The 23,889-nt window shown below is 46.0% G+C and overlaps 2 protein-coding genes across 30 annotated transcripts in view; both read left to right on the top strand.

Moving 5' to 3' along the window:
* Window positions 1–23,889, top strand: part of LOC119243347 (protocadherin gamma-C4) — a 177,396-nt gene that overhangs the window by 78,576 nt on the left and 74,931 nt on the right. For 2 of the 29 annotated variants that reach the window (XM_037509083.2, XM_037509092.2), the window contains exon 1: window positions 5,723–8,841. The exons of 20 other annotated variants lie outside the window; for them this stretch is intronic. In XM_037509083.2, the coding sequence (XP_037364980.2) occupies window positions 6,415–8,841 (2,427 nt within the window). In that variant the 5' untranslated portion in view covers window positions 5,723–6,414. Of the gene's footprint in view, window positions 1–5,722; window positions 8,842–10,499; window positions 13,635–13,993; window positions 18,359–18,404; window positions 23,224–23,889 lie in introns of those variants that run through there. 7 more of the 29 variants (XM_037509097.2, XM_037509096.2, XM_037509094.2 and 4 more) reach the window with 4 other exon arrangements.
* On the top strand, window positions 1,388–5,532 carry LOC119243352 (protocadherin gamma-B5-like). The gene has a single exon (XM_037509109.2). It carries the CDS (start codon window positions 1,391–1,393, stop codon window positions 3,875–3,877), a length of 2,487 nt encoding a protein of 828 aa, XP_037365006.1. The 5' UTR covers window positions 1,388–1,390; the 3' UTR covers window positions 3,878–5,532.

The following is a 23,889-nucleotide window of genomic DNA, read 5'->3' as shown; positions in this document are numbered from 1 at the left end:
AAAACAATTTTAACAAATGGAGTAATAGAATTAAAACAAATGTCTGACTAAAACTATTCAGTAAATTTATGGAAATAAACTTATCACTGCTCACATTCCTATTTCAAAATCATTACTCAGAATAACAGGTACAGAAATAACGAAGTAATGTAATCTACTGGAATGACCCCTTTGCTACTTTGTATTGAAGAACAGACAATTTTCTAGTAACTTTTAAGAGTTAACTTCTGTACTATATTGGGAATGACATAAGCCAGTAAATTTGACATATGAAGTGAATACAGTAAATACAACTTCAAAGTATTCATTAAGAAAACTGTAGTACGGCCTCCCTGGTGGTGCAAGGGGTTAAGCCCCATACTATGGGGCAATTCGGGGCCTCTGCAGCATGAGTTTGATCCCCAGCGGTCAGGGAGCAACCCACATGGCGCTGCAGATCTCTCCTGTCTCACCCACTGCTCCCCTCAGCAGTGTATTTCAGTCGATCTGCTTGTTCTGTTCCCCGCTCTGTCTCTGGTGGGTCCTCTCACCCCCCCACACACCTCTGGTCTGTACCCCAGTTCTTGTATGCCTAAATAAATAAATCTTTTTTAAAAAACTGTAGTTGAGAAGTTGTCAGGGAGTAAAAGGAAATTACTGTCATTGATATTATCCGGGGGAATAAATGTTTGCGGATTGATACAAAATTGTGCAGCCAAACAAAACAATTTTCAACAGCACTGATGTCTCTAATATATGTGATATGAAATAGCATTGGTTAGGTAGAAATGTTGGGAAAACATGGGAATCAATTAAAGAAGTTTAAAATAATATAACATTCATAAAAAGACAAATGAGCATGTGAAGTCAGTAGATAAGCGAAAAACAAACTTTCTGTGTTTATCTTTTCCATTGTCACATTGCCAGTGGCAAAGACAGTACTTTGCACAATGTATGTTTGTGGAACAGTGAAATGAATGCAACAATATATGTAGGTTTGTGTAAGAAGACCGACATGATATTCCTAATAGTTGGAAACAAGAAAATAATACCTTGAGGAAGGAAGGTTTTATAATTTAAGATTAAATATATTAATATAAAAACATGGCTTGCTCTGCTAGACACAGAATTATGATTGCAGCTTCTTAAACCAAAGCAGCAGAGGCTGCAGTTTGCTAGCGCGGGCTCTGGGCGCCGCTGTTGGCCAAAGCGAGCAGCTTGGCGCGGGCGATCTCGGCGCACAGCCGCAGAGCTGTCTCCCTCTGAGACGCCAGCGCGAGTCTTTCCGCCGCTGCCTCCTCTGGAAAAGAAGCGAGCCTGACCCCCACGTAGGAGAGGAAGCCTGTTCGGGGCTCCGGACACCTGCTCCAGGGGTTCCTTGTACTCTGGAGTCTCCAGGCAGGTGAGCGGGATGAGGGGAGCAAGCGGGCTGGGGAGAGGCGCTGGGGAGAAGAGCTGGGCTGAGCGGCGGCCGGCGCTCTTTCCCTTGCTGCTGTCTTTGTTCTGTCGGGCGCTCTCTGAGCCGGTTGGCTACAGGATTCCCGAGGAACTGCCCCAGGGCTCGGTGGTGGGGAACCTCGCCAAGGACCTGGGACTCAGTGTCCAAGAGTTACCGACTCGAAAGCTGCGCGTCAGTCCGGAGAAGCCTTACTTCGCTGTGAGCGCAGAGAGCGGGGAGCTGCTCGTGAGCAGCCGGCTGGACCGCGAGCAGATTTGCGGGAAGCAGCCAGCGTGCGCTCTGGAGTTTGAGGCTGTTGCTGAAAATCCGTTAAATTTTTACCACGTGAACGTGGAGATCGAGGATATCAATGACCACACGCCAAAATTCACACAAAATTCCTTTGAGCTGCAAATAAGTGAGTCTACACTGCCAGGCACGCGATTTATATTAGAAGTAGCAGAAGATGCCGATATAGGCTTAAACTCTCTGCAGAATTATAAACTTTCTCTTAGTCCTAGTTTCTCGTTGATCAATAAGAAGAAACAAGATGGTAGTAAATACCCAGAACTGGTATTGGAGAAACCCTTAGATAGGGAACAACAGAGTTACTATCATTTAGTCCTGACTGCCTTGGATGGTGGTGAACCACCCCTAAGTGGCACCACTGAGCTGCAGATCCAGGTCACCGATGCCAATGATAACGCCCCTGTATTCAACCAGGAAGTATACAGAGTCAGTCTTCCAGAAAACGTGCCCCCGGGTACCACGGTCATGCAAGTGTCAGCCACCGACAAGGATGAGGGCATCAACTCGGAAATCACTTACTCCTTCCACAGAACCAGGCACACCTTTGGTTTGAATTCAAAAAGTGGGGTAATTACAACTCTAAGGACAATAGATTTCGAAGAAATTAAGGAATATTCTCTCGTGGTGGAAGGCAGGGATGGCGGAGGACTGGTTGCACAGTGTACAGTTGAAATTAGCATTCAAGATGAAAATGACAACAGCCCAGAAATTACATTCCATTCTCTACTTGAAATGATTGTGGAAAACGCAGTGTCAGGAACAATAATTGCTTTGATCAAAACACACGACCAAGATGCTGGAGAAAACGGGGAGGTAAACTGTCGATTGGAGGGTGAAGTCCCTTTTCAGATAATCTCTTCATCCAAAAATTCATATAAGTTGGTAGTAGAAGGGACTCTGGACAGAGAGCAGACCCCAGAGTATAATATCACCATCATAGCCACAGACAGGGGTAAGCCACCCCTCTCCTCCAGCAAAAGTGTCACTTTGCACATCACTGACGTCAATGACAATGCCCCAGTTTTCCAGCAGGCCTTTTACTTGGTCCACGTGATGGAGAATAACTCTCCTGGAGCATCTATCGCCCAAGTCAGTGCCTCCGATAGGGATCTGGGACAGAATGGCCATGTCTCCTACTCCATCGTGGGCAGCGACCTGAGCCCCCAGGCGCTGTCGTCCTACGTGTCCGTGAACGCGCAGAGCGGGGTGGTGTTCGCGCAGCGCGCCTTCGACCACGAGCAGCTGCGCACCTTCGAGCTGACTGTGCAGGCGCGCGACCAGGGCGCGCCCCCGCTGAGCGCCAACGCGAGCCTGCGCGTGCTGGTGGGCGACCGCAACGACAACGCGCCCAGGGTGCTGTACCCCGCGCTGGGGCCCGACGGCTCTGCGCTCTTCGACACGGTGCCGCGCGCCGCGCAGCCCGGCTACCTGGTCACCAAGGTGGTGGCGGTGGACGCTGACTCTGGACACAACGCCTGGCTGTCCTACCACGTGCTGCAGGCCAGCGAGCCGGGCCTCTTCAGCCTGGGGCTGCGGACGGGCGAGGTGCGCACCGCGCGGGCGCTGGGCGACAGGGACGCGGCCAGACAGCGCCTGCTGGTGGCCGTGCGCGACGGGGGCCAGCCTGCGCTCTCGGCCACCGCCACGCTGCACCTGGTCTTCGCTGACAGCCTGCAGGAGGCCCTGCCAGACCTCAGTGACCAACCTGAGCCCTCTGACCCCCAGGCTGAGCTGCAGTTTTACTTGGTGCTGGCCTTGGCCTTGATCTCTGTGCTCTTCCTCCTGGCGGTGATTCTGGCCATTGCCCTGCGCCTGCGACACTCCTCCAGCCCCTCTGCCTGGGGCTGCTTTAGGCCTGGTCTCTGTGTCAAGTCTGGACCATCAGTGGTTCCCCCCAACTACATGGAAGGGACTTTGCCTTATTCCTACAATTTGTGCGTTGCCCACACTGGAAAGACAGAGTTTAATTTTTTAAAATGTAATGAGCAGTTGAGTTCAGGACAGGATATACTTTGTGGTGATTCATCTGGGGCCTTATTTCCACTTTGTAATGCCAGCGAGTCGACTTCCCATCCTGAGACTCTAATGGAGGTAAGTTTCACTTATGTGTGGACCTTTTTTCATCATCCTCCCAATTCCATATTTATATGAAACATGTTACATTTCCAAGTAAGTTGTCTTAGGCATATTAAAGCTTATCAGAAAATTGTAATTCCTTTCTTCATGGAGAGCGGTGAATTAAGAGCAGTTAGTTACATGACATAAAATAGTTATCCTACCATGTTTGGATTTTCAAAGTAGTGAGAGCCTGTTCTTACAAAGGTATTCTACCAATTTCTTACCTTTTTTCAGTGATAGTGAAATTTACTCTTTAATGGTTTCATTATTTAAATTTTTGTGTGTACATAAGCATTAAGTTAATATATCAGAACAAAGAAATTACTACTAGGTATTTACATTCACTGTTATCACTAATGCCATTTCCATCCCTTTCTTGTGTTTATTGATCATGTCTAATTTCTGTTTTTTTTTTTTAGGATTCATTTGTGCATAGAAGAACTGGGGTGTAGGCTACAGGTATGGGAGGTGTGAGGATTCACTAGACAGAGTAGGGAGCAGAACAGGCAGACTGACTGAAATACACTGCTGAGGGGAGCAGCAGGCAAGACAGGAGAGGTCTGCTGCACCATGTGGGTAGTTCCCTGGCCAGGGATTGAATTCGTGCTTCAGTGGCTGCAGATAGCTTGATGGTGTTATATCTTTAACCCCTGTGCCATCAGGGAGGCCCAATGTCTAATTTCTTATATCTACCTATTTGTGATTCTCTGAATCTCTTAAAATAATTAGAAAAAATAATCTGTGTGTTGTGTGTGTGAGTGAGTGAGCCACTCAGTGGTCTCATCAGAATGTCAAATCATGAAGTTCCTTCAAGTTTTTTTGAATGTACCATTCTCCTGTTCTTTATAGTTACCAGAAGAGACTTGGTAATAGGAAATGAAAACCAATGCCACTTCCACTTGCTTTCATTTTGGACCTATATTTTTAATGAAGAATGAGAGGAAAGTCACTGGATTTGTCTTATGATTTGGAGCTCTAAACATTAGTGACTACAGGTTTTCTCATCATCCTTGTCATCCTTTAGAAGGAAGGAGAATCCTGAATTCTCCATTACAAGACAAAACTACTAATTGCATGGCATTACATAAGTATCAGTTTTTTGCTTGGTTTCCCTTTGGAAGTGCTTAAGTGAATTGTTTACAAACGGTTGAAATGTCTTATAACTGCACCTAATTTTTAGTGGCAATAATTTCTTCTACAGCTTGTGTTCCTTTTCCAAAATTATTGCATAAGTTTAAGTGACCATCAGAATAAGGTTTTTTAAAAGATTTATTTATTTATTATACAAGAACTGGGGTACAGGCCAGAGGTGTGGGGGGTGAGAGAATATTCACCAGAGAGAGTGGGGAACAGAATGGGCAGATTGACTGAAATACACTGCCGAGGGGAGCAGTGGGAGAGATAGAGGAGGACTGCAGCGCCATGTGGGTAGCTCCCTGGACTGGGATCAAACTCATGCTGCAGTGGCTGTGGATAGCTTGATAGGTTGCGTCTTAACTCCTTGCACCCAGGGGGGCCCCAAAATAAGTTTTAAAACTATCTTAAAGTTGTATAATTTCTTGATGGAAGGTTTGAAATGGAAACCTACTTTTCAATGTACAGTTTGTTCATTTGAACTTTCCAAATGCCATACTTTGCAAATACATTATTCACATAAAAACTTATAAACTAATATATGAAAGTTTAATAATCACAAATATGTAAAATTTTTTAAAAATTCTTTTAAAAATTAGCAATAGTAGGTGAGAAAATGTATTCTTATTGCCTAATTTTTAAATTATTTTTGTAAACAAAATTTTAAGAAAACCATACTCCAGGAATTTCACAATCAATACTAATTAATCTTATAAAATAAATTCAATGAATAATCCATAAATATTAATTTATTAAAACTATGTAATATGCATACATAAGCACACATGTATATAATTTAGAAATATATTAATGCATTTCCAAAGAGGGTTGCACGTTGTAAATAGTAATTACATATAGAAAAAAATCTGAAACACTTTGACAAAGAAATGAGAGTCATTTACATGCCTAGAGAGAAAATGAGCAAAAGTCCGTAAGATTAAATTAATTTGATAGTAAAAATAGTAACAGTGGGAGAGGAATGTAATACACTTAACAGAAACTTCATTCCATACCTTTTCCAACAAAGATGTTCACAAATGGAAACTGCTTTTGCTATATGAATGCAGGAAACAATTAGAGAAATCTAAAATCACGTTAGAAGACAGAGGTGTTTTCCTCTTCATTCAATCACCCATAATCAAGAATTGCGTATCTCAGTGGGTGTAGTAACTGCTTAGGACTCTGAGCGCCGCTGTTCACCAACTCTAACAAAAGCTCAATCCCGCTCCGTTTGGATATTAGGATCTGCAATTACACAAAGCACCGCAGATCCCACAAGCCGACTCCCGGGCTGCATCAAAACTCAGCCTCTTAATGCGGGGCACTGCGGGTTCTCTTAAGAAAAAGGATCACCATATTTTGCTGGAGGGAAAAGGAACCTTAGGAGCCAGCGAGACAGAAAGCGTTCTGGAAAAAAATCCCATAGTGACGCTACAATGGCCGTTCCAGTGAATCGCCGGCAGCACAGAGGTCTGGTCCTGCTGTGCCTTTTCCTGGAGAGGCTGTGGGAGACCAGGGCCAGCCAGATCCACTACTCAGTGCCTGAAGAGACAGCAAAGGGCTATATAGTGGGGAATATCTCCAAGGATCTGGGACTGGAGCCCCAGGAGCTGGCGAAGCAGAGAGTCCGCATCATCTCCAGAGGTAGGACTCAACTCTTTGCTCTGAACTCCCAAAGTGGCAGCTTGGTCACCGCGGGAAGGATAGACAGGGAGGAGCTCTGCGCTCAGAGCTTGAGATGTGTGGTGAACTTTAAAGTCCTAGTTGAGGACAGAGTACAACTTTACGGAATAGAAGTAGAAATAACTGATATGAATGACAATGCCCCCAAATTTCAGGCAGAAATTCTTGAAGTAAAAATTAACGAAATTGCTGCCCCTGGAACACGATACCCACTCCCAGAGGCTGTGGACCCGGATGTGGGCATGAATTCCCTCCAGAGCTACCAGCTCAGCCCCAACCGCCACTTCTCCTTGTATGCGCAAGCTGGAGACCACCAAGGATCTATAAGCCCAGAGCTGGTGCTGGAGCACACCCTGGACCGAGAGGAGGAGGCTGCTCACAACTTGGTCCTCATCGCCTTTGATGGCGGCGACCCCCGTCGCTCCAGCACAGTGCGCATCCAAGTGACAGTGTTGGATACGAATGACAATGCCCCGGCTTTTGCGCAACCGATTTACCGAGCGAAAGTCCCAGAGAACGTGCCCCCAGGCACCAGGCTGCTTACTGTAAAAGCCAGCGACCCGGATGAGGGAGCCAATGGAGCAGTGGCATATAAATTCTGGAAGATTAGTGAAAAACAGTCTCCGTTGTTCCAGCTTAATGGAGATACTGGGGAAATATCAACCACGGGGAATCTAGATTATGAGGAATGTGCATTTTATGAAATGGAAATACAAGCTGAAGATGGTGGGGGTTTGAAGGGGAGGACCAAAGTGCTCATTTCAGTGGAGGATGTAAATGACAACAGACCTGAAGTGACCATTACATCTCTGTTTAGCCCTGTGAGCGAAGATGCTCCTCAGGGAACAGTAATTGCTCTCTTCAATGCTCATGACCAAGACTCTGAGAAAAATGGTCAAGTTGTCTGTTCCATCCAGGACATTCTACCTTTTCGAATAGAAAAGTCAATAGAAGATTATTATAGGTTGTTGACAACTCAAATTCTTGACCGAGAAAAAACCTCTGAATATAACATCACAATGACTGCAACTGACAGAGGAACACCACCCCTGTCAACAGAAATTCACATCAACCTGCAGGTGGTTGACATAAACGACAATCCACCCTCTTTCTCTCAAGCCTCCTACTCAGTCTATCTTCCTGAGAACAACTTGAGGGGCACCTCCATCTTCTCAGTGACAGCCCATGACCCTGATAGCAATGAGAATGCCAGGGTTATTTATTCCTTGACTGATGACACCGTCATGGGGGCACCTCTCTCCTCCTATGTCTCCATCAACTCTAACACTGGAGTGTTATATGCTCTTTGCTCCTTCGACTACGAGCAGTTTAGGGATCTTCAAATGCAGGTGTGGGCAAGAGACAGTGGGGACCCTCCACTCAGCAGCAATGTGTCACTGAACCTATTCGTGCTTGACCAAAATGACAACACACCAGAGATCCTGTACCCTGCCTTCCCCACAGATGGTTCCACAGGCGTGGAGCTGGCACCCCGCTCTGCGGAGCCTGGCTACCTGGTGACCAAGGTGGTGGCAGTGGACAGAGACTCAGGCCAGAACGCCTGGCTGACCTACCGCCTGCTCAAGGCCAGCGAGCCAGGGCTTTTCTCAGTGGGGCTGCACACGGGCGAGGTGCGCACCGCGCGGGCCCTGCTGGACAGAGATACACTCAAGCAGAGCCTGGTGGTGGTGGTCCAGGACCACGGCCAGCCCCCACTCTCGGCCACTGTCACACTTACCGTGGCCGTGGCCAACAGTATCCCAGATGTCCTGGCTGACCTGGGCAGCATCAGCACCCCCGCGGACTCTGAGGATTCTGACCTTACCTTGTACCTGGTGGTGGCAGTGGCCGTGGTCTCCTGCGTCTTTCTCGCCTTTATCATCGTGCTGCTGGCGCTCAGGCTCAGGCGCTGGCACACCTCTCGTTTGATCCAGGCTGCAGGAGTCGGATTGGCTGGCTTGCCCACCTCACATTTTGTGGGCGTGGATGGGGTGCAGGCTTTCCTGCAGACCTATTCGCATGAGGTCTCCCTCACCGCAGACTCAAGGAAGAGTCACCTGATCTTCCCGCAGCCCAACTATGTGGACACGCTCATCAGCCAGGAGAGCTGTGAGAAAAGCGAGCCCTTGTGCGTTTCAGATGATTCCAGGTTTCCTATAGAAGACACCCCTTTGGTTCCTGTGAGTTCAATTTTTCCTTTAATTTCTATTGCAATTGATTTTTTCTTTAAGTGTTTGCACTTAAGATGGAAGTAGTAGTTATTAACTTCTCACCATGAGTTTCCACTGGGTCTAAGTTTTGCTCTAACATCTATAGGAGTCATATATTGGTTACATGGATGATATAACTTTCACTTTCTCATAATTAACCAATGGTCATTGGAACACTTCTTCATGAGGGTACTCTCATGGTCATTGACTCGGCTCTTTGGGTGAGGGTCCTTGATCGGTTACTGTGGATCATTACTGATTCTTATGGCTGGCTTTCCAGTCTGAAATGTGTTATTATAGTTATTTCCAATGCCTCATTGTGACAATCTTACTTTGAAAACATTCCTATAGCTGACACTAATTTTGTAAAGGTAAGCTAATGAGAAAAGCAAAAATATTCTTGGAGAAACAACCAAGAGCCCACATTCACTCTCTGTGCCTTCTGTTTACATGACAGGCCAGCCCCCATCGAAGGGCTGGTTTTCAGATCACAGATTTGTAGAGGCTGCACTTAAAGATCATTTCTGATAAAGCTTCAAACTTTGGTTATCATCATTTCCAAACCTACTAAAGCATTTTTAATTCATTCAATGAGAAAATTTTGACATCCTTAGTGCTTATCTCCTCAAAGACTTTAATTTCCTTATATATAATGTCAAATTATTAATATTTGGAAAGTTTATGCTTTCTGGCCAAGAGGGATTATAAGACAGAGTACAAAACAAGGGAAATAAATTTTCCCCCAACTCCTTGTTATTTATGGCTCTGTTCTCCAACCTTTCAAACTAGAAATAAATCTAGATGTGGTAGATGATTTAGGAAAATATACTTAAGAACTTCTGTGGAGGGTCTCTTCTCTCACCTTTAGCTGTAAAGAAAACAATTAGTGTTATTTAATTTGATAGGATACAGTGTCAAGTTTCAAGTAATCACTGACATTCCAGGAAACTTTGAAATTAAGATTGAAGTTGACTCCATAATCTATTCTAAAACATGATCATTGATGACTTCTCCCAGTTCTGTGGAAATAGAGAATTATTTTATATTTGTCTTGTAATTATTTCCCAAAGTTAGACTGAATTACCTATAAGAATATAAGGGTTTACATGTCTGGAAATCCATGACATATAGACGTAATTACTTCAGATACTCCACTCCTTAAATTAGTAGGGGAAAATAAAGCACTCTTTATTTAGGACAACTTAAAAAATTTCTATTCCAATGCATAATCTGTAATACTTTGCTTTCACAAACATTAAAATATGTTAATTTGGAAAAAACATTAAAATATAGATATTGAAGGTTTGCATGTCACGGTAAGCAATTACTATTCTCCACCATAAAAATGTCACTTGCCTTTAAAAAGAGAGCGCAGGGCCTTCCCGGTGGCGCAGCGGTTGAGCGCTGGGTTGCGAAGCTGCCCACAGCCTCTGCATCGCTGGTTCGATCCCGGCTGCTCCCCGGCCACCTGAGGAGGGTCCCGCGTGGCGCGCAGACCTCCCCTGCCGCCCGCTGCTCCCCTCAGCAGTGTACTTCGGTCCTTCTGCCTGTTCTGTTCCCCGCTCTGGCTCTGGTGAATTCTCTCACCGTCCCGCGCTTCTGACTGTACCCAGTGCTTGTATAAATAAATAAATAAATATTTAAAAAAAATAAAAAAACAAAAAGAGAACACATACTGCATGGAAAGAGTGCAGAATATTTCAAATTCTCATTTTCTTAAACTAAGTAGGATTGTATATTGGTAACTAACTACACGACATAATTAGCTTAAAGGAAAATTCGTGCTCATCTTAATTATTCATCTTAAAAAGAGAGTTAATTAGAATATCTTGGATTTATTTCAAAATTATGAGGGAGTACAATGTGTATTTAATAAAGATGGCCGTGTTTTGGTCATTTTTGCAGTTGGGTAATGGTTACATCAAGATTCAATAATAATCCCTATTTTGTGCATTCTTGAAATTTTCATAATAAATTTCTGGAGAACAAGTATATAGGCATCCATTTAATACTATTCATGGCGATAAATTGGATTCAAAATGAAATGTTAGCCTGCGACGCCACATCTGGCCTCTGGGCGCCGCTGTCGGCCAGTGCAGGGCCAGCGCGGACGCCCGCGATCCCTCAGCCTCTAGCCTGGGATTTCCTGCGCAGCCACCGGCAGAGAAAGAACTAAACCCGCTTACACGCCGGAATTCCTGGCCGCGCACTCTCTCTCGCCAGCACGCTTGGATTCCTAGCTCTCCCCCAGTTCTCGGGCGAGTGGTCTTCTAGCGACACTGTGGACTGCAGTTTCTTCGGCTTCCCGAAAAGACCCAGCCCAGGGAAAACTAGAGCGCGCGATGGGAGGGAGCTGCGCGCGGAGGCGCCCGGCCGGGCGGCGGCAGGTACTGTTTGCCTTCCTGCTGTCTTTGTTCTACTCCGCGCTCGGCGAGCCGATCCGCTACTCCATTCCCGAGGAGCTGGCGCACGGCTCGGTGGTGGGGAACCTCGCCAAGGACCTAGGGCTCAGTGTCCTGGACGTGACAGCTCGGAAGCTGCGCGTTAGCGCTGAGAAGCTGCTCTTCCAAGTAGACGCGGAGAGCGGGGACTTACTCGTGAAGGACCGAATAGACCGAGAGCAGATATGCAAAGAGAGAAGAAGATGTGAGTTGCAGTTGGAAGCCGTGGTGGAAAATCCTTTAAATATTTTTCATATCCTTGTGGTTGTTGAGGATATTAATGACCATGCACCTCAGTTCGATAAAAACGAAATACATTTAGAAATTGTTGAATCTGCATCCCCAGGAGCACGTATATCCCTGGACCCTGCCACTGACCCCGATATAAACATGAATTCAATTAATGATTATCAGCTAAATTCTAACCCTTATTTCTCATTAATGGTTAAAGTTAATTCAGATGGTGGCAAATACCCAGAGTTAGCTTTGGAGAAATCCCTAGACCGGGAAGAGCAGCAATGTCATCGCTTGATAGTGACTGCCTTGGACGGAGGCCACCCGCCACGAAGTGCCACGGCTCAAATAGAAATCACTGTCAGGGACACCAATGATAATCCCCCAGTGTTCAACAAAGATGAATACAGAATCAGTATTAGTGAAAATCTGCCCCCTGGCTCCTCGGTGTTGCAGGTGGCAGCCACGGACCGGGACGAGGGAGTCAATGCTGAAATAAACTACTGCTTCAGGAGCACTGCGCAGAGTACCAGGCACATGTTCTCCCTGGATGAGAAAACGGGTGTGATTAGGAATAATCAGTCATTGGATTTTGAGGACACAGAAAGATACACCATGGAAGTGGAGGCAAAGGACGGAGGTGGCCTCTCTACCCAATGTAAAGTAATCATAGAAATTTTAGATGAAAATGATAACGGGCCAGAAATAATCATCACTTCTCTCTCTGAAGAGATCTTGGAGGATTCCCTTCCAGGAATGGTTATTGCCCTCTTCAAAACACGTGACCTGGATTTTGGAGAAAATGGAGAAGTCAGGTGTAATATAGGAAGTGGGGTTCCTTTCAAGATTTATTCTTCTAGTAATAATTACTACAAGCTGGTGACAGATGGGGCCCTAGACCGAGAGCAGACCCAGGAATACAACGTCACCATTACAGCCACTGACAGGGGCAAGCCTCCCCTCTCCTCCAGCACTACCATCACCGTGCACATCACGGATGTCAATGACAATGCCCCAGTTTTCCAGCAGGCCTCCTACTTGGTCCACGTGGCAGAGAACAACCCTCCTGGCTCCTCTATCGCTCAAATCAGCGCCTCTGACCCCGACCTGGGATCCAACGGCCGCGTGTCCTACTCCATCGTGGGCAGCGACCTGGGCCCCCAGGCGCTGTCGTCCTACGTGTCCGTGAACGCGCAGAGCGGGGTGGTGTTCGCGCAGCGCGCCTTCGACCACGAGCAGCTGCGCGCCTTCGAGCTGACTGTGCAGGCGCGCGACCAGGGCGCGCCCCCGCTGAGCGCCAACGCGAGCCTGCGCGTGCTGGTGGGCGACCGCAACGACAACGCGCCCAGGGTGCTGTACCCCGCGCTGGGGCCCGACGGCTCTGCGCTCTTCGACACGGTGCCGCGCGCCGCGCAGCCCGGCTACCTGGTCACCAAGGTGGTGGCGGTGGACGCTGACTCTGGACACAACGCCTGGCTGTCCTACCACGTGCTGCAGGCCAGCGAGCCGGGCCTCTTCAGCCTGGGGCTGCGGACGGGCGAGGTGCGCACCGCGCGGGCGCTGGGCGACAGGGACGCGGCCAGACAGCGCCTGCTGGTGGCCGTGCGCGACGGGGGCCAGCCTGCGCTCTCGGCCACCGCCACGCTGCACCTGGTCTTCGCTGACAGCCTGCAGGAGGCCCTGCCAGACCTCAGTGACCAACCTGAGCCCTCTGACCCCCAGGCTGAGCTGCAGTTTTACTTGGTGCTGGCCTTGGCCTTGATCTCTGTGCTCTTCCTCCTGGCGGTGATTCTGGCCATTGCCCTGCGCCTGCGACACTCCTCCAGCCCCTCTGCCTGGGGCTGCTTTAGGCCTGGTCTCTGTGTCAAGTCTGGACCATCAGTGGTTCCCCCCAACTACATGGAAGGGACTTTGCCTTATACCTACAATTTGTGCGTTGCCCACACTGGAAAGACAGAGTTTAATTTCCTAAAACGTAGTGAGCCCTTGCAATCTACTCAAGACATGGTTTGTGGTGATTCTTCTGGGGCCTTAATTCCACTTCAGAGTGAGCATGATTTGACTTCACATCCTGAAAAGCTAACTCTGGTGAGTTTCATATTTGCATCTTCTGTAATATTCTATCAGTTTATTTCAGGCATAGTTTTTCATTTTTTTTATCTAGTATCATATCTTAAAAATTCAAAACTAACCACTGTCTTATCTTCACAATGTTTACTTTTTGCTGATTATATTTTTTCAACATTCTTGGTTCATAATTTGCTCTGTAACTCCAAAAGAATGTCATTAACTTGCAGCTATCTTGTCAAGCTTAGATTAACAACAGAGGCAGTCATCTTGGTTTCTTACCAAATAAGTAAACAGTAACCTAGCTGTTCAAATCTGCTAAGATTGAAAAGTAAATTTTCATTTCCTATTTGTATATTTTTTTAAAGATTTATTTATTTATTTATTTATTTATACAAGCACTGGGTACAGTCAGAAGCGCGGGAGGGTAAGAGAATTCACCAGAGCCAGAGCCAGAGCGGAGAACAGAGCAGGCAGAATGATGAAACACACTGCTAAGGGGAGCAGCGGGTGGCAGGAGAGGTCTGCGCGCCATGTGGGACCCTTACCGAAGGCCGGGGGATCGAACTGGTGCTGCAGAGGCTGCAGGCAGCTTCACAGCCCAGCGCTCAACCGCTGTGCCACCAGGGGAGGCCCCTATTTGTATATTTTTAAAGTTTAAAAATATTCAGGCACTCATTGAATATTAGCGTAGGTGCCCATTTGTAAGAAACATTTATCACAAATAATCTTGCACTTACAGATCATCTTCATTTATTTTAATATTTTTAAAAACTGTAAGCATTTGAGGAGGCACAGTAAGTATATCCAGGAATTCCTGCAATCACATGCCAGATCATAGATACTGCATTTTTTTTTTTTTTTTTGGTGTGAGAAAAGTCAAAACCTTGTTTCCTCTACCAAGATTTCCCTGAGTTGAAAAACTTAGTACTATCCTATAGGCATTTTTCTCTTTCTTTTTTTTCCTTCTAGCTTTCTTCATTTCTTTATTATCTTTTCGGGGAGCTCAAATTCTAATCTTTTCCAATCATTGCTCTCTACATTGTAAGATAAAGATTTTCCGTGAAAGCAAATGAAGTAACACTGCCTTCTTGCTCAGTCTCTGTCTCAGTTTGTCTGATATAAAATCTTTGAAGGGTTGCATACTGGAGGCACGGTGATATAAATGCTTATGAACTTCATGTTCTCTGTAGGAAGTGACATCTAAACCTCTCACCTTGGAGAACTGCTGCTGGATTGATGGGCACATACAATTAGAAATGAGCGAACCACTTATTTTGGGCTTCCATACAAAATGCCAAAAGAAAAGGTTATTTATGTTGCCAAATGTCCTGATGTAATCAGGTAGTTTTATATAACACTTTCTAAAAAAAATTAACATCATTATTTCTAACTTCATTTTTAAAAATTGTACCACTAGAAATTCCTGTATGTGTTTTTCTTCCCATTACAGCACAGATATGTTCCTTTTAGTTTGTGGTTACCTGTTCAACTCATTTAAATAGGTCAAATTAATTTATAACATGCCTATAAAATAATTTTTCAAAAAAGATTAATTGAAGCTCAGTAAGAGTATTTTAGAAAAGAATGTTGGCAGAACCTTTTATATAATCTTAATGCTAAACATATTTAACTGATTAATTTGAAAGAAAAACTGAATTATAAGGGGTATATCTCATATAAGTCTATATATCTCATATAAGTCTCTATATGAATGTCTACTAAACGTAATTAGACCATTTAAATCACATGTTCAAATAAAATTGTAAGACTTTTTTTTATATAGCTAGAAGTTCAGAGGAAATAAAATGAACATTACTTACCTTCTAATGAGGGTACATTTCTGTTGGGTAGATGTATTGCAAATATATATTTAACTGATTACTTTCATTTAATATTTTATAGTACTTTCATTCTACTTTATCCTACCCAGTGAGAAATATACACAGAGTACTTGCTTTAAGGATATATGTGGAGAAAACAAAGAAATAAAATAAAATAAAATACTACACAAAGATAGTGCGACCTTTGTTTTCTATTATAAGCAGTGGGTGCAGTAACATCTTAGGACTCTGAGCGCCGCTGTTCACCTACTAGGAGAGAAATGCAGCCTGCGCTCAATCCGGATTCTCGGGGCTCCAACTACAAAAAGCTCCACGGTTTCTACTAGCAGGCTCCGGGGCTGCGGCGAAATGCACTCCAGAATTTAAGGTGAGCGGGCTACAGAGACATTCTGCGGCCAGAGAAAGAAAAAGGAACCGGTCAAAACACACTCCGTGCCCAGTGAGGACTGCGAGAATTCCGTGACCAGAACAATGGCCGCTCAAAGGACTCTTTCCAGCAGAGCGCTGCTGCTGCTGTTGCAGCTCTCCCAATTCTTCGGTTTGCGGTGGGAGGTCCAAGCGCGGCAGATCCGCTACTCCGTTCCTGAGGAGTTAGAGAAAGGCTCTTTCGTGGGTAACATTTCCAAAGACTTGGGGCTGGAGCCCCGGGAGCTGGCGGAACGCGGAGTCCGCATCGTCTCCAGAGGTAGGACGCAGCTTTTTGCTCTGAACCCGAGAAGTGGCATCTTGGTCACCGCGGGCAGGATAGACCGGGAGGAGCTGTGCGCTCAGAGCGCGCGGTGTCTGGTGAATTTTAACATCCTTGTGGAAGATAGAGTGAAACTTTTCGGGATAGAAATAGATGTAACTGATATCAACGACAATGCCCCAAAATTCCAAGCAGAAAAGGTAGATGTAAAAATTAATGAAAACGTCGCCCCAGGAATGCGTTTCCCTCTCCCAGAAGCATTTGACCCGGATGTGGGCGTGAACTCCCTACAGAGCTACCAGCTCAGCCTCAATAAGCACTTCTCGCTAGCAGTTCAGAGCCGTGCCAATGGCGTCAAGTACCCGGAGCTGGTGCTGGAGAGCGCGCTGGATCGGGAGGAAGAGGCACTACACCATCTGGTGCTCACTGCCTCTGACGGGGGTGACCCTCTCCGATCTGGCACTGTCCTCATTAGTGTGACTGTCTTCGATGCAAATGACAATGCACCAGTCTTCACCTTGCCGGAATACCGAGTGAGTGTTCCTGAGAACTTCCCTGTGGGCACACAACTGCTGACAGTCAGCGCCACCGACAAGGATGAAGGAGCCAATGGAGAAGTGACATATTCATTCCGAAAAATACCTGACATACAATTGTTGAAATTCCAGCTAAACAAAAATACTGGGGAGATAAAACTATCAGAAAATCTAGATTATGAAGAAACAGGTTTCTATGAATTAGAAGTACAAGCTGAAGACGGAGGAGCATATCTTGCAACCACCAAAGTGTTGATTACAGTAGAAGATGTAAATGACAACAGTCCAGATGTGACCATCACATCTCTCTTTAGTCCCCTGATGGAAAATTCCCCGTTGGGGACAGTTATAGCTCTTTTAAATGTGGATGATCTAGACTCTGGGCAGAATGGACAGGTCACCTGTTCCATATCCAGGAATTTACCATTTAAGTTAGAAAAGTCGATTGACAGTTATTATAGATTGGTGACACACGGAGTCCTTGACAGGGAAGAGGTATCCTCTTATAATATCACAGTAACAGCCACAGATGGAGGAAGTCCACCCCTATCAACAGAGACTCACTTCATCCTACAAGTGGCAGATATCAATGACAATCCACCCACCTTTTCTCATACCTCCTACTCGACCTATATCCCAGAGAACAACCCTAGAGGTGCCTCTATCTTCTCCGTAACTGCTGTAGACCCAGACAGCAAAGAGAATGCTCGGATTATTTATTCCCTAGCTGAAGACACCATCCAAGGAGCACCTCTATCTTCATACATCTCCATCAACTCTGACACGGGAGTCCTGTATGCTCTGCGGTCCTTTGACTATGAACAATTTCGTGATCTGCGGATGAAAGTGATGGCCACTGACAGTGGGGACCCTCCACTCAGCAGCAATGTGTCACTGAACCTGTTCGTGCTGGACCAGAATGACAATGTACCAGAGATCCTGTACCCTGCCCTCCCCACAGATGGTTCCACAGGCGTGGAGCTGGCACCCCGCTCTGCAGAGCCTGGCTACCTGGTGACCAAGGTGGTGGCGGTGGACAGAGACTCAGGCCAGAACGCCTGGCTGTCCTACCGCCTGCTCAAGGCCAGCGAGCCAGGGCTTTTCTCAGTGGGGCTGCACACGGGCGAGGTGCGCACCGCGCGGGCCCTGCTGGACAGAGATGCGCTCAAGCAGAGCCTGGTGGTGGTGGTCCAGGACCACGGCCAGCCCCCCCTCTCGGCGACGGTCACGCTCACCATGGCCATGGCCGACAGTATCCCAGACATTCTGGTTGACCTCGACAACCTGGAGGTTCCACAGGACTCAGACGCCTCAGGCTTGACTTTGTACCTGGTGGTGGCACTAGCTTCAGTTTCCTGTGTCTTTCTCGCCTTTGTCATTGTACTGATGGCACTCAGACTCAGGCGCTGGCACATGTCACGTCTGCTCCAGGCTTCAGGAAGTGGGTTGGCTGGGGCATCCACCTCTCATTTTGTGGGTGTCGATGGAGTGAGAGCTTTCCTGCAGGCCTATTCACATGAGGTCTCCCTCACTGCGGATTCACGGAAGAGTCACCTGATCTTCCCGCAGCCCAACTATGCGGACACGCTCATCAGCCAGGAGAGCTATGAGAAAAAGGATCCTTTGTCTTTGTTAGATGATTCGAAGTTTCCCATAGAAGATACCCCTTTGGTTCCAGTGAGTTCCGTTTTTTGCTCTTTTCCTTTCATTTAGAAAACTATGATTGGTTTCATTTTAGGTTTGTAGCATGATAGAAAATGTCAATTTTAATTTTTTCACTTTTCTGTTTCAGTGGTATTTGCTTCTTGCTAAAACATTGAAGAGGTAGAACTTGATGGTTTAAGATAAGACTCATATTTTTTTATTTTCTGGTAAATACTCACTTAATCCCAATCAAAGCCTATTGTCATAAAGCTGTTATGGTTAGCTTTGCAGAATCTTTGATAGTTTTGTTGAGTATAATACTGATGAGTGCCTGTAAATTTATGTGCTGTCTCCGGGACACATGTTGAAATCCAAGCTCTTTAGACAATTCTAGCTCTTGTTATGAGGGCAGATATGGTAAGAATAGGTAGTTGTCAGAAATAAATTCTTTAGTTTCACTGAAAACACAACCGAAACATAAGGCTTCTCAATGGTATTCTTCCCAAGAAGAAGGGCAATTTTGTGAGGTTTTATTTTTCAAATCATACTTGTAATGATACTTCAGTTGAATATACTTTCTAGAGTGATTTAAAATTTTCAGTGATATTTTATTAACAATTCAGAACACTGTGTACTTCAGTTTTTCCAAATGCAATCATGCCTGATAACACTGCAGCATCCTTTTGCCTGTGATTCCAATTTCATACTGTTATGTAGAAGACAATGTATTTTATTTTTTAAAAGATTTATTTTTATTTATGTATATAAGAACTGGGGTGTATGCCAGAGGTACGGGGGTAAGAGGAGAGGATTCATCAGAGGCAGAGTGGTGAGCAGATCAGGTGGATCTACTGAAATACTCTGCTGAGGGGAGCAGCAGGTGAGACAGGAGAGGTCTGCTGTGCCATGTGGGTTAGCTCCCTCGCAGGGATCGAACTCATGCTGAAGTAACAGGAGATAGCTATTGATAGCGTTGAGACTTAACCCCTGCACCACTAGGGAGGCCCAAGACAATGCATTTTAATTTGACTTTTCTTGATCAATGAGGACACTGCAGTGTTTATAACTTAAGCAAATTTTGGGCTATGTTCTAACTGCATTTTTAGTTAAATTCTTCAATCTCTAAGGCTGAAAATATGGCAGACGGATATATGTACATGTTTCCAAGAACAGAAGCAAGGAATGTGTGCCGAGAGTATTTCAGTGGTCCCTTACTGAAAAGGAAAGAAACTGTATCTGAAACTGAAAATTCTGAACATAAGAGTCAAAGTAAGCAAAGTGAATAATGTTATTTCTGCAGGAGAGCCAAATATAAGCAGGGTAGCATACAAAATTATTCTTAAAAGAATGATGAGTAGAGTTACTGATGAACTCATTTAGTTTAGTGAACATAGTGATGTATTTGATTCGATCCCTTTTATTACCAGTGTTCTTCTAAACTAATATGGTAGCATAAAGTCAACATATGTCTTAACATTAAAATACTTATGAGACCATGATTTTTTTTTCATATCATTCAACATTGCTTCAATGACAGGTCTGTTAGAAGAGAGTACATTCTTTGAATCATAGTTATTTGCTTTAAAGTCATTGAAATGTAATTGTAAATTTGTGTCCACATGAATAATAATAATTATGCATTCATGTTAAATAATTGCATTATTTTGAAAAATACAGGTTTTGAAGAAAGTAATTTTTGACAGGGTGGCTATTATAAGAAAATATAATGAAATATGCTTATTTAGAAACAGTAAAGGATGCTCTGGATGGTTGTAATGAATATAACAGTAGTGGCATTCTAGTTCCTAAATATGGGGGGGGGAGATCATAACTTTGTAGCCAAATATAAGTTAGAATTTAAGAGAGAAAAAAGTTTTGTGCTTGCTTCAGTACTTCCCTTTATGGACATTTACTCTTAAAAGGAACAACCGTGATTGACTCTGGACGGAAGAACTGGATAACAATAGGCCATGGAATAGGAGGTCTACTTTCACTCCATATTCTCTTGTACTTTCTTGAATGTTCAAAGACATACTTTTAGCCATTCAAACCCGGTGTAAATTTTAACACATACAAAGTTTTTGTCATATGAAAAATGTTTCATGATGAAAACATAATCACTGACGTGTCGGATTCAAATATTTTAGCTGGTATCATCTTGCATTTAAAGAAAACGTGTCCTGAATCAGAGCGGGGAAAATTTAGGCTGAGGTTCCACTCACGGCCTCTGGGCGCCGCTGTCGGCCAGTGCAGGGCAAGCGCTGAAATCTGGGACTCCTCAGCCTCTAGCCTGGGATTTCCTGCGCAGTCACAACAGAGAAAGAAACCCGCTTACACACTGGGGCACTGCCCGCGCAGACTCTCCCCAGCACGCACGGATTCCCAGCCCCAAGATTGGGGTCTCCGCGGTTTCAGGCCTTCCAGTGCGGTAGTGTGCACTTTTTCTAGTTGGAATGGCTGGGATCCAGCCAAAACTAGAGCGCGCGATGGGAGGGAGCTGCGCGCGGAGGCGCCCGGCCGGGCGGCGGCAGGTACTGTTTGCCTTCCTGCTGTCTTTGTTCTACTCCGCGCTCGGCGAGCCGATCCGCTACTCCATTCCCGAGGAGCTGGCGCAGGGCTCGGTGGTGGGGAACCTCGCCAAGGACCTAGGGCTCAGTGTCCTGGACGTGACAGCTCGGAAGCTGCGCGTTAGCGCTGAGAAGCTGCTCTTCCACGTAGACGCGGAGAGCGGGGACTTACTCGTGAAGGACCGAATAGACCGAGAGCAGATATGCAAAGAGAGAAGAAGATGTGAGTTGCAGTTGGAAGCCGTGGTGGAAAATCCTTTAAATATTTTTCATATCCTTGTGGTTGTTGAGGATATTAATGATCATGCCCCTCAATTCCACAAAGATAAAATAAACCTAGAAATCAGCGAATCTGTCAGCCCCGGGGTAGGAACAATTCTTGACTCTGCAACAGATCCTGATATTAGTATAAATTCATTGAGCAAATACCAGTTAAGTCCTAACGAGTATTTCTCGTTGGTGGTGAAAGACAATCCAGATGGTGGCAAATATCCAGAATTAGTATTGATGAAGACTCTGGACCGAGAAACTCAGAGCGCACACCACTTGGTCCTGACAGCCTTAGACGGCGGGAACCCGCCACTAAGCGGCACTGCCCAGATCCAAATCCAAGTCGTGGATGCCAATGATAACGCACCTGTGTTCAGCCAAGAAGTATACAGGATCAGCCTTCACGAAAACGTGCCCCCAGGCACCTCTGTGTTGAGGGTGAGCGCAACTGATCAGGACGAAGGCGTCAATTCGGAGATCACCTACTCCTTTCTTGGTATGGCTGATGAAGCCCAGCACGTGTTCTTTCTGGATTCCACTACAGGAAATATTATAACTCATCAACACTTGGATTTTGAAAAAGTAGAAAGATATACGATGAATGTAGAAGCAAAGGACCGAGGGTCCCTCTCTACTCGATGTAAAGTAATTATAGAAATTCTAGATGAAAACGACAACAGCCCAGAAATAATCATCACTTCTCTCTCTGATCAGATTTTGGAAGATTCCCTTCCAGGAATAGTTGTGGCTCTCTTCAAAACGCGGGACCAGGATTCCAGGGAAAATGGAGAAGTCAAGTGTGATTTAAGTGGAGATGTTCCATTTAAGATTCATTCTTCTTCTAATAATTACTACAAGTTAGTAACAGATGGGGTCCTGGACCGGGAACAGACGCCGGAATACAATGTCACCATTACAGCCACTGACAGGGGCAAGCCTCCCCTGTCCTCCAGCAGAAGCGTCACTCTACACATCGGGGACGTCAATGACAACGCACCGGTTTTCCGACAGCCATCCTATCTGGTCCAAGTGCCAGAAAACAACCCTCCAGGTACCTCTATAGCCCAGGTCAGTGCCTTGGATCCGGATCTGGGACCCAACGGCCGCGTGTCCTACTCCATCGTGGGCAGCGACCTGGGCCCCCAGGCGCTGTCGTCCTACGTGTCCGTGAACGCGCAGAGCGGGGTGGTGTTCGCGCAGCGCGCCTTCGACCACGAGCAGCTGCGCACCTTCGAGCTGACTGTGCAGGCGCGCGACCAGGGCGCGCCCCCGCTGAGCGCCAACGCGAGCCTGCGCGTGCTGGTGGGCGACCGCAACGACAACGCGCCCAGGGTGCTGTACCCCGCGCTGGGGCCCGACGGCTCTGCGCTCTTCGACACGGTGCCGCGCGCCGCGCAGCCCGGCTACCTGGTCACCAAGGTGGTGGCGGTGGACGCTGACTCTGGACACAACGCCTGGCTGTCCTACCACGTGCTGCAGGCCAGCGAGCCGGGCCTCTTCAGCCTGGGGCTGCGGACGGGCGAGGTGCGCACCGCGCGGGCGCTGGGCGACAGGGACGCGGCCAGACAGCGCCTGCTGGTGGCCGTGCGCGACGGGGGCCAGCCTGCGCTCTCGGCCACTGCCACGCTGCACCTGGTCTTCGCTGACAGCCTGCAGGAGGCCCTGCCAGACCTCAGTGACCAACCTGAGCCCTCTGACCCCCAGGCTGAGCTGCAGTTTTACTTGGTGCTGGCCTTGGCCTTGATCTCTGTACTGTTCCTCCTGGGTGTGATTCTGGCCATCGCCTTGCGCCTGCAAGGCCCTGATGCTAGAGGCTGCTTTGGGTCTGTTCTCTGTTCCAAATCTGGAGCAGAGATTACCCACAACTACTGCGAGGGAACTTTGCCCTATGTCTATAATTTATGTGAACCTAGGGATCAAACTAATCTGGATTTTAATTTTCTCACATCTGTTGATCACTGTCCAACCACACAAGATATTCTCAACAAAGATAGCGCTTCAGTTCCATCGGCTAGCATATTAAATACTAGCACTGAAGGAGACAGTAAGACTTTTAAGCAGGTAAGTGTTTAAAATAATTGTGTTTTAATATTTCTATATTGCAATGTAGTATAATTTTAAAGATTCTAGATTCAATCCCTTGATAAAGTTCCCAACATAAATCTGAGTGAAATGTATTGGTATCATTGTTAAGACTAAAATTTACAGTGCTGCAATACTTCTATTCAGAGGCATTTTAAGATAGAGGTCTCAGGTGAAATTTTCATGAAATAGAATACCTGTTAATGATATGGAATGTTATATTTTTACATTGTGGTATTTTTAAAAAGATTTTATTTACTTCTGTGCAGAACTGGGGTGCAGGCCAGAGGTACAAGTGGGAAGTGGAGAGAGAGGATTCACCAGAGACAAAGTGGGGAGCAGAACAGGCAGATCTACTGAAATACACTGCTAAGGGGAGCAACGGGTAAAAACAGGAGAGGTCTGCTGTGCCATGAAGTTTAGCAACCTGGCCAGCGGGCTCAAACTAGAACTAAGACATCAAATGGGGCATGGTGGGCCTTCATGGTGGTGGTGCTGAGACTTAACCCCTAGGCCACAGGGAGGCCTCATTGTGGTACTTTAAATGACAATCCTAATGTCATCCAAATATCCTCAAGCATTTCATCCTTTTTACTCAACAAAAAAATTGACGAGAATTATAGTCATGCAGCTGCATCTTATCTG

Source organism: Talpa occidentalis, unplaced genomic scaffold (assembly GCF_014898055.3).
Source record: "Talpa occidentalis isolate TD23 unplaced genomic scaffold, MPIMG_talOcc4v2.1 talOcc4.13, whole genome shotgun sequence".
NCBI classification, from domain to species: domain Eukaryota; kingdom Metazoa; phylum Chordata; class Mammalia; order Eulipotyphla; family Talpidae; genus Talpa; species Talpa occidentalis.
Note: the sequence above shows the minus strand (reverse complement) of the source record. Positions and strands in the feature narration are given on the sequence as shown.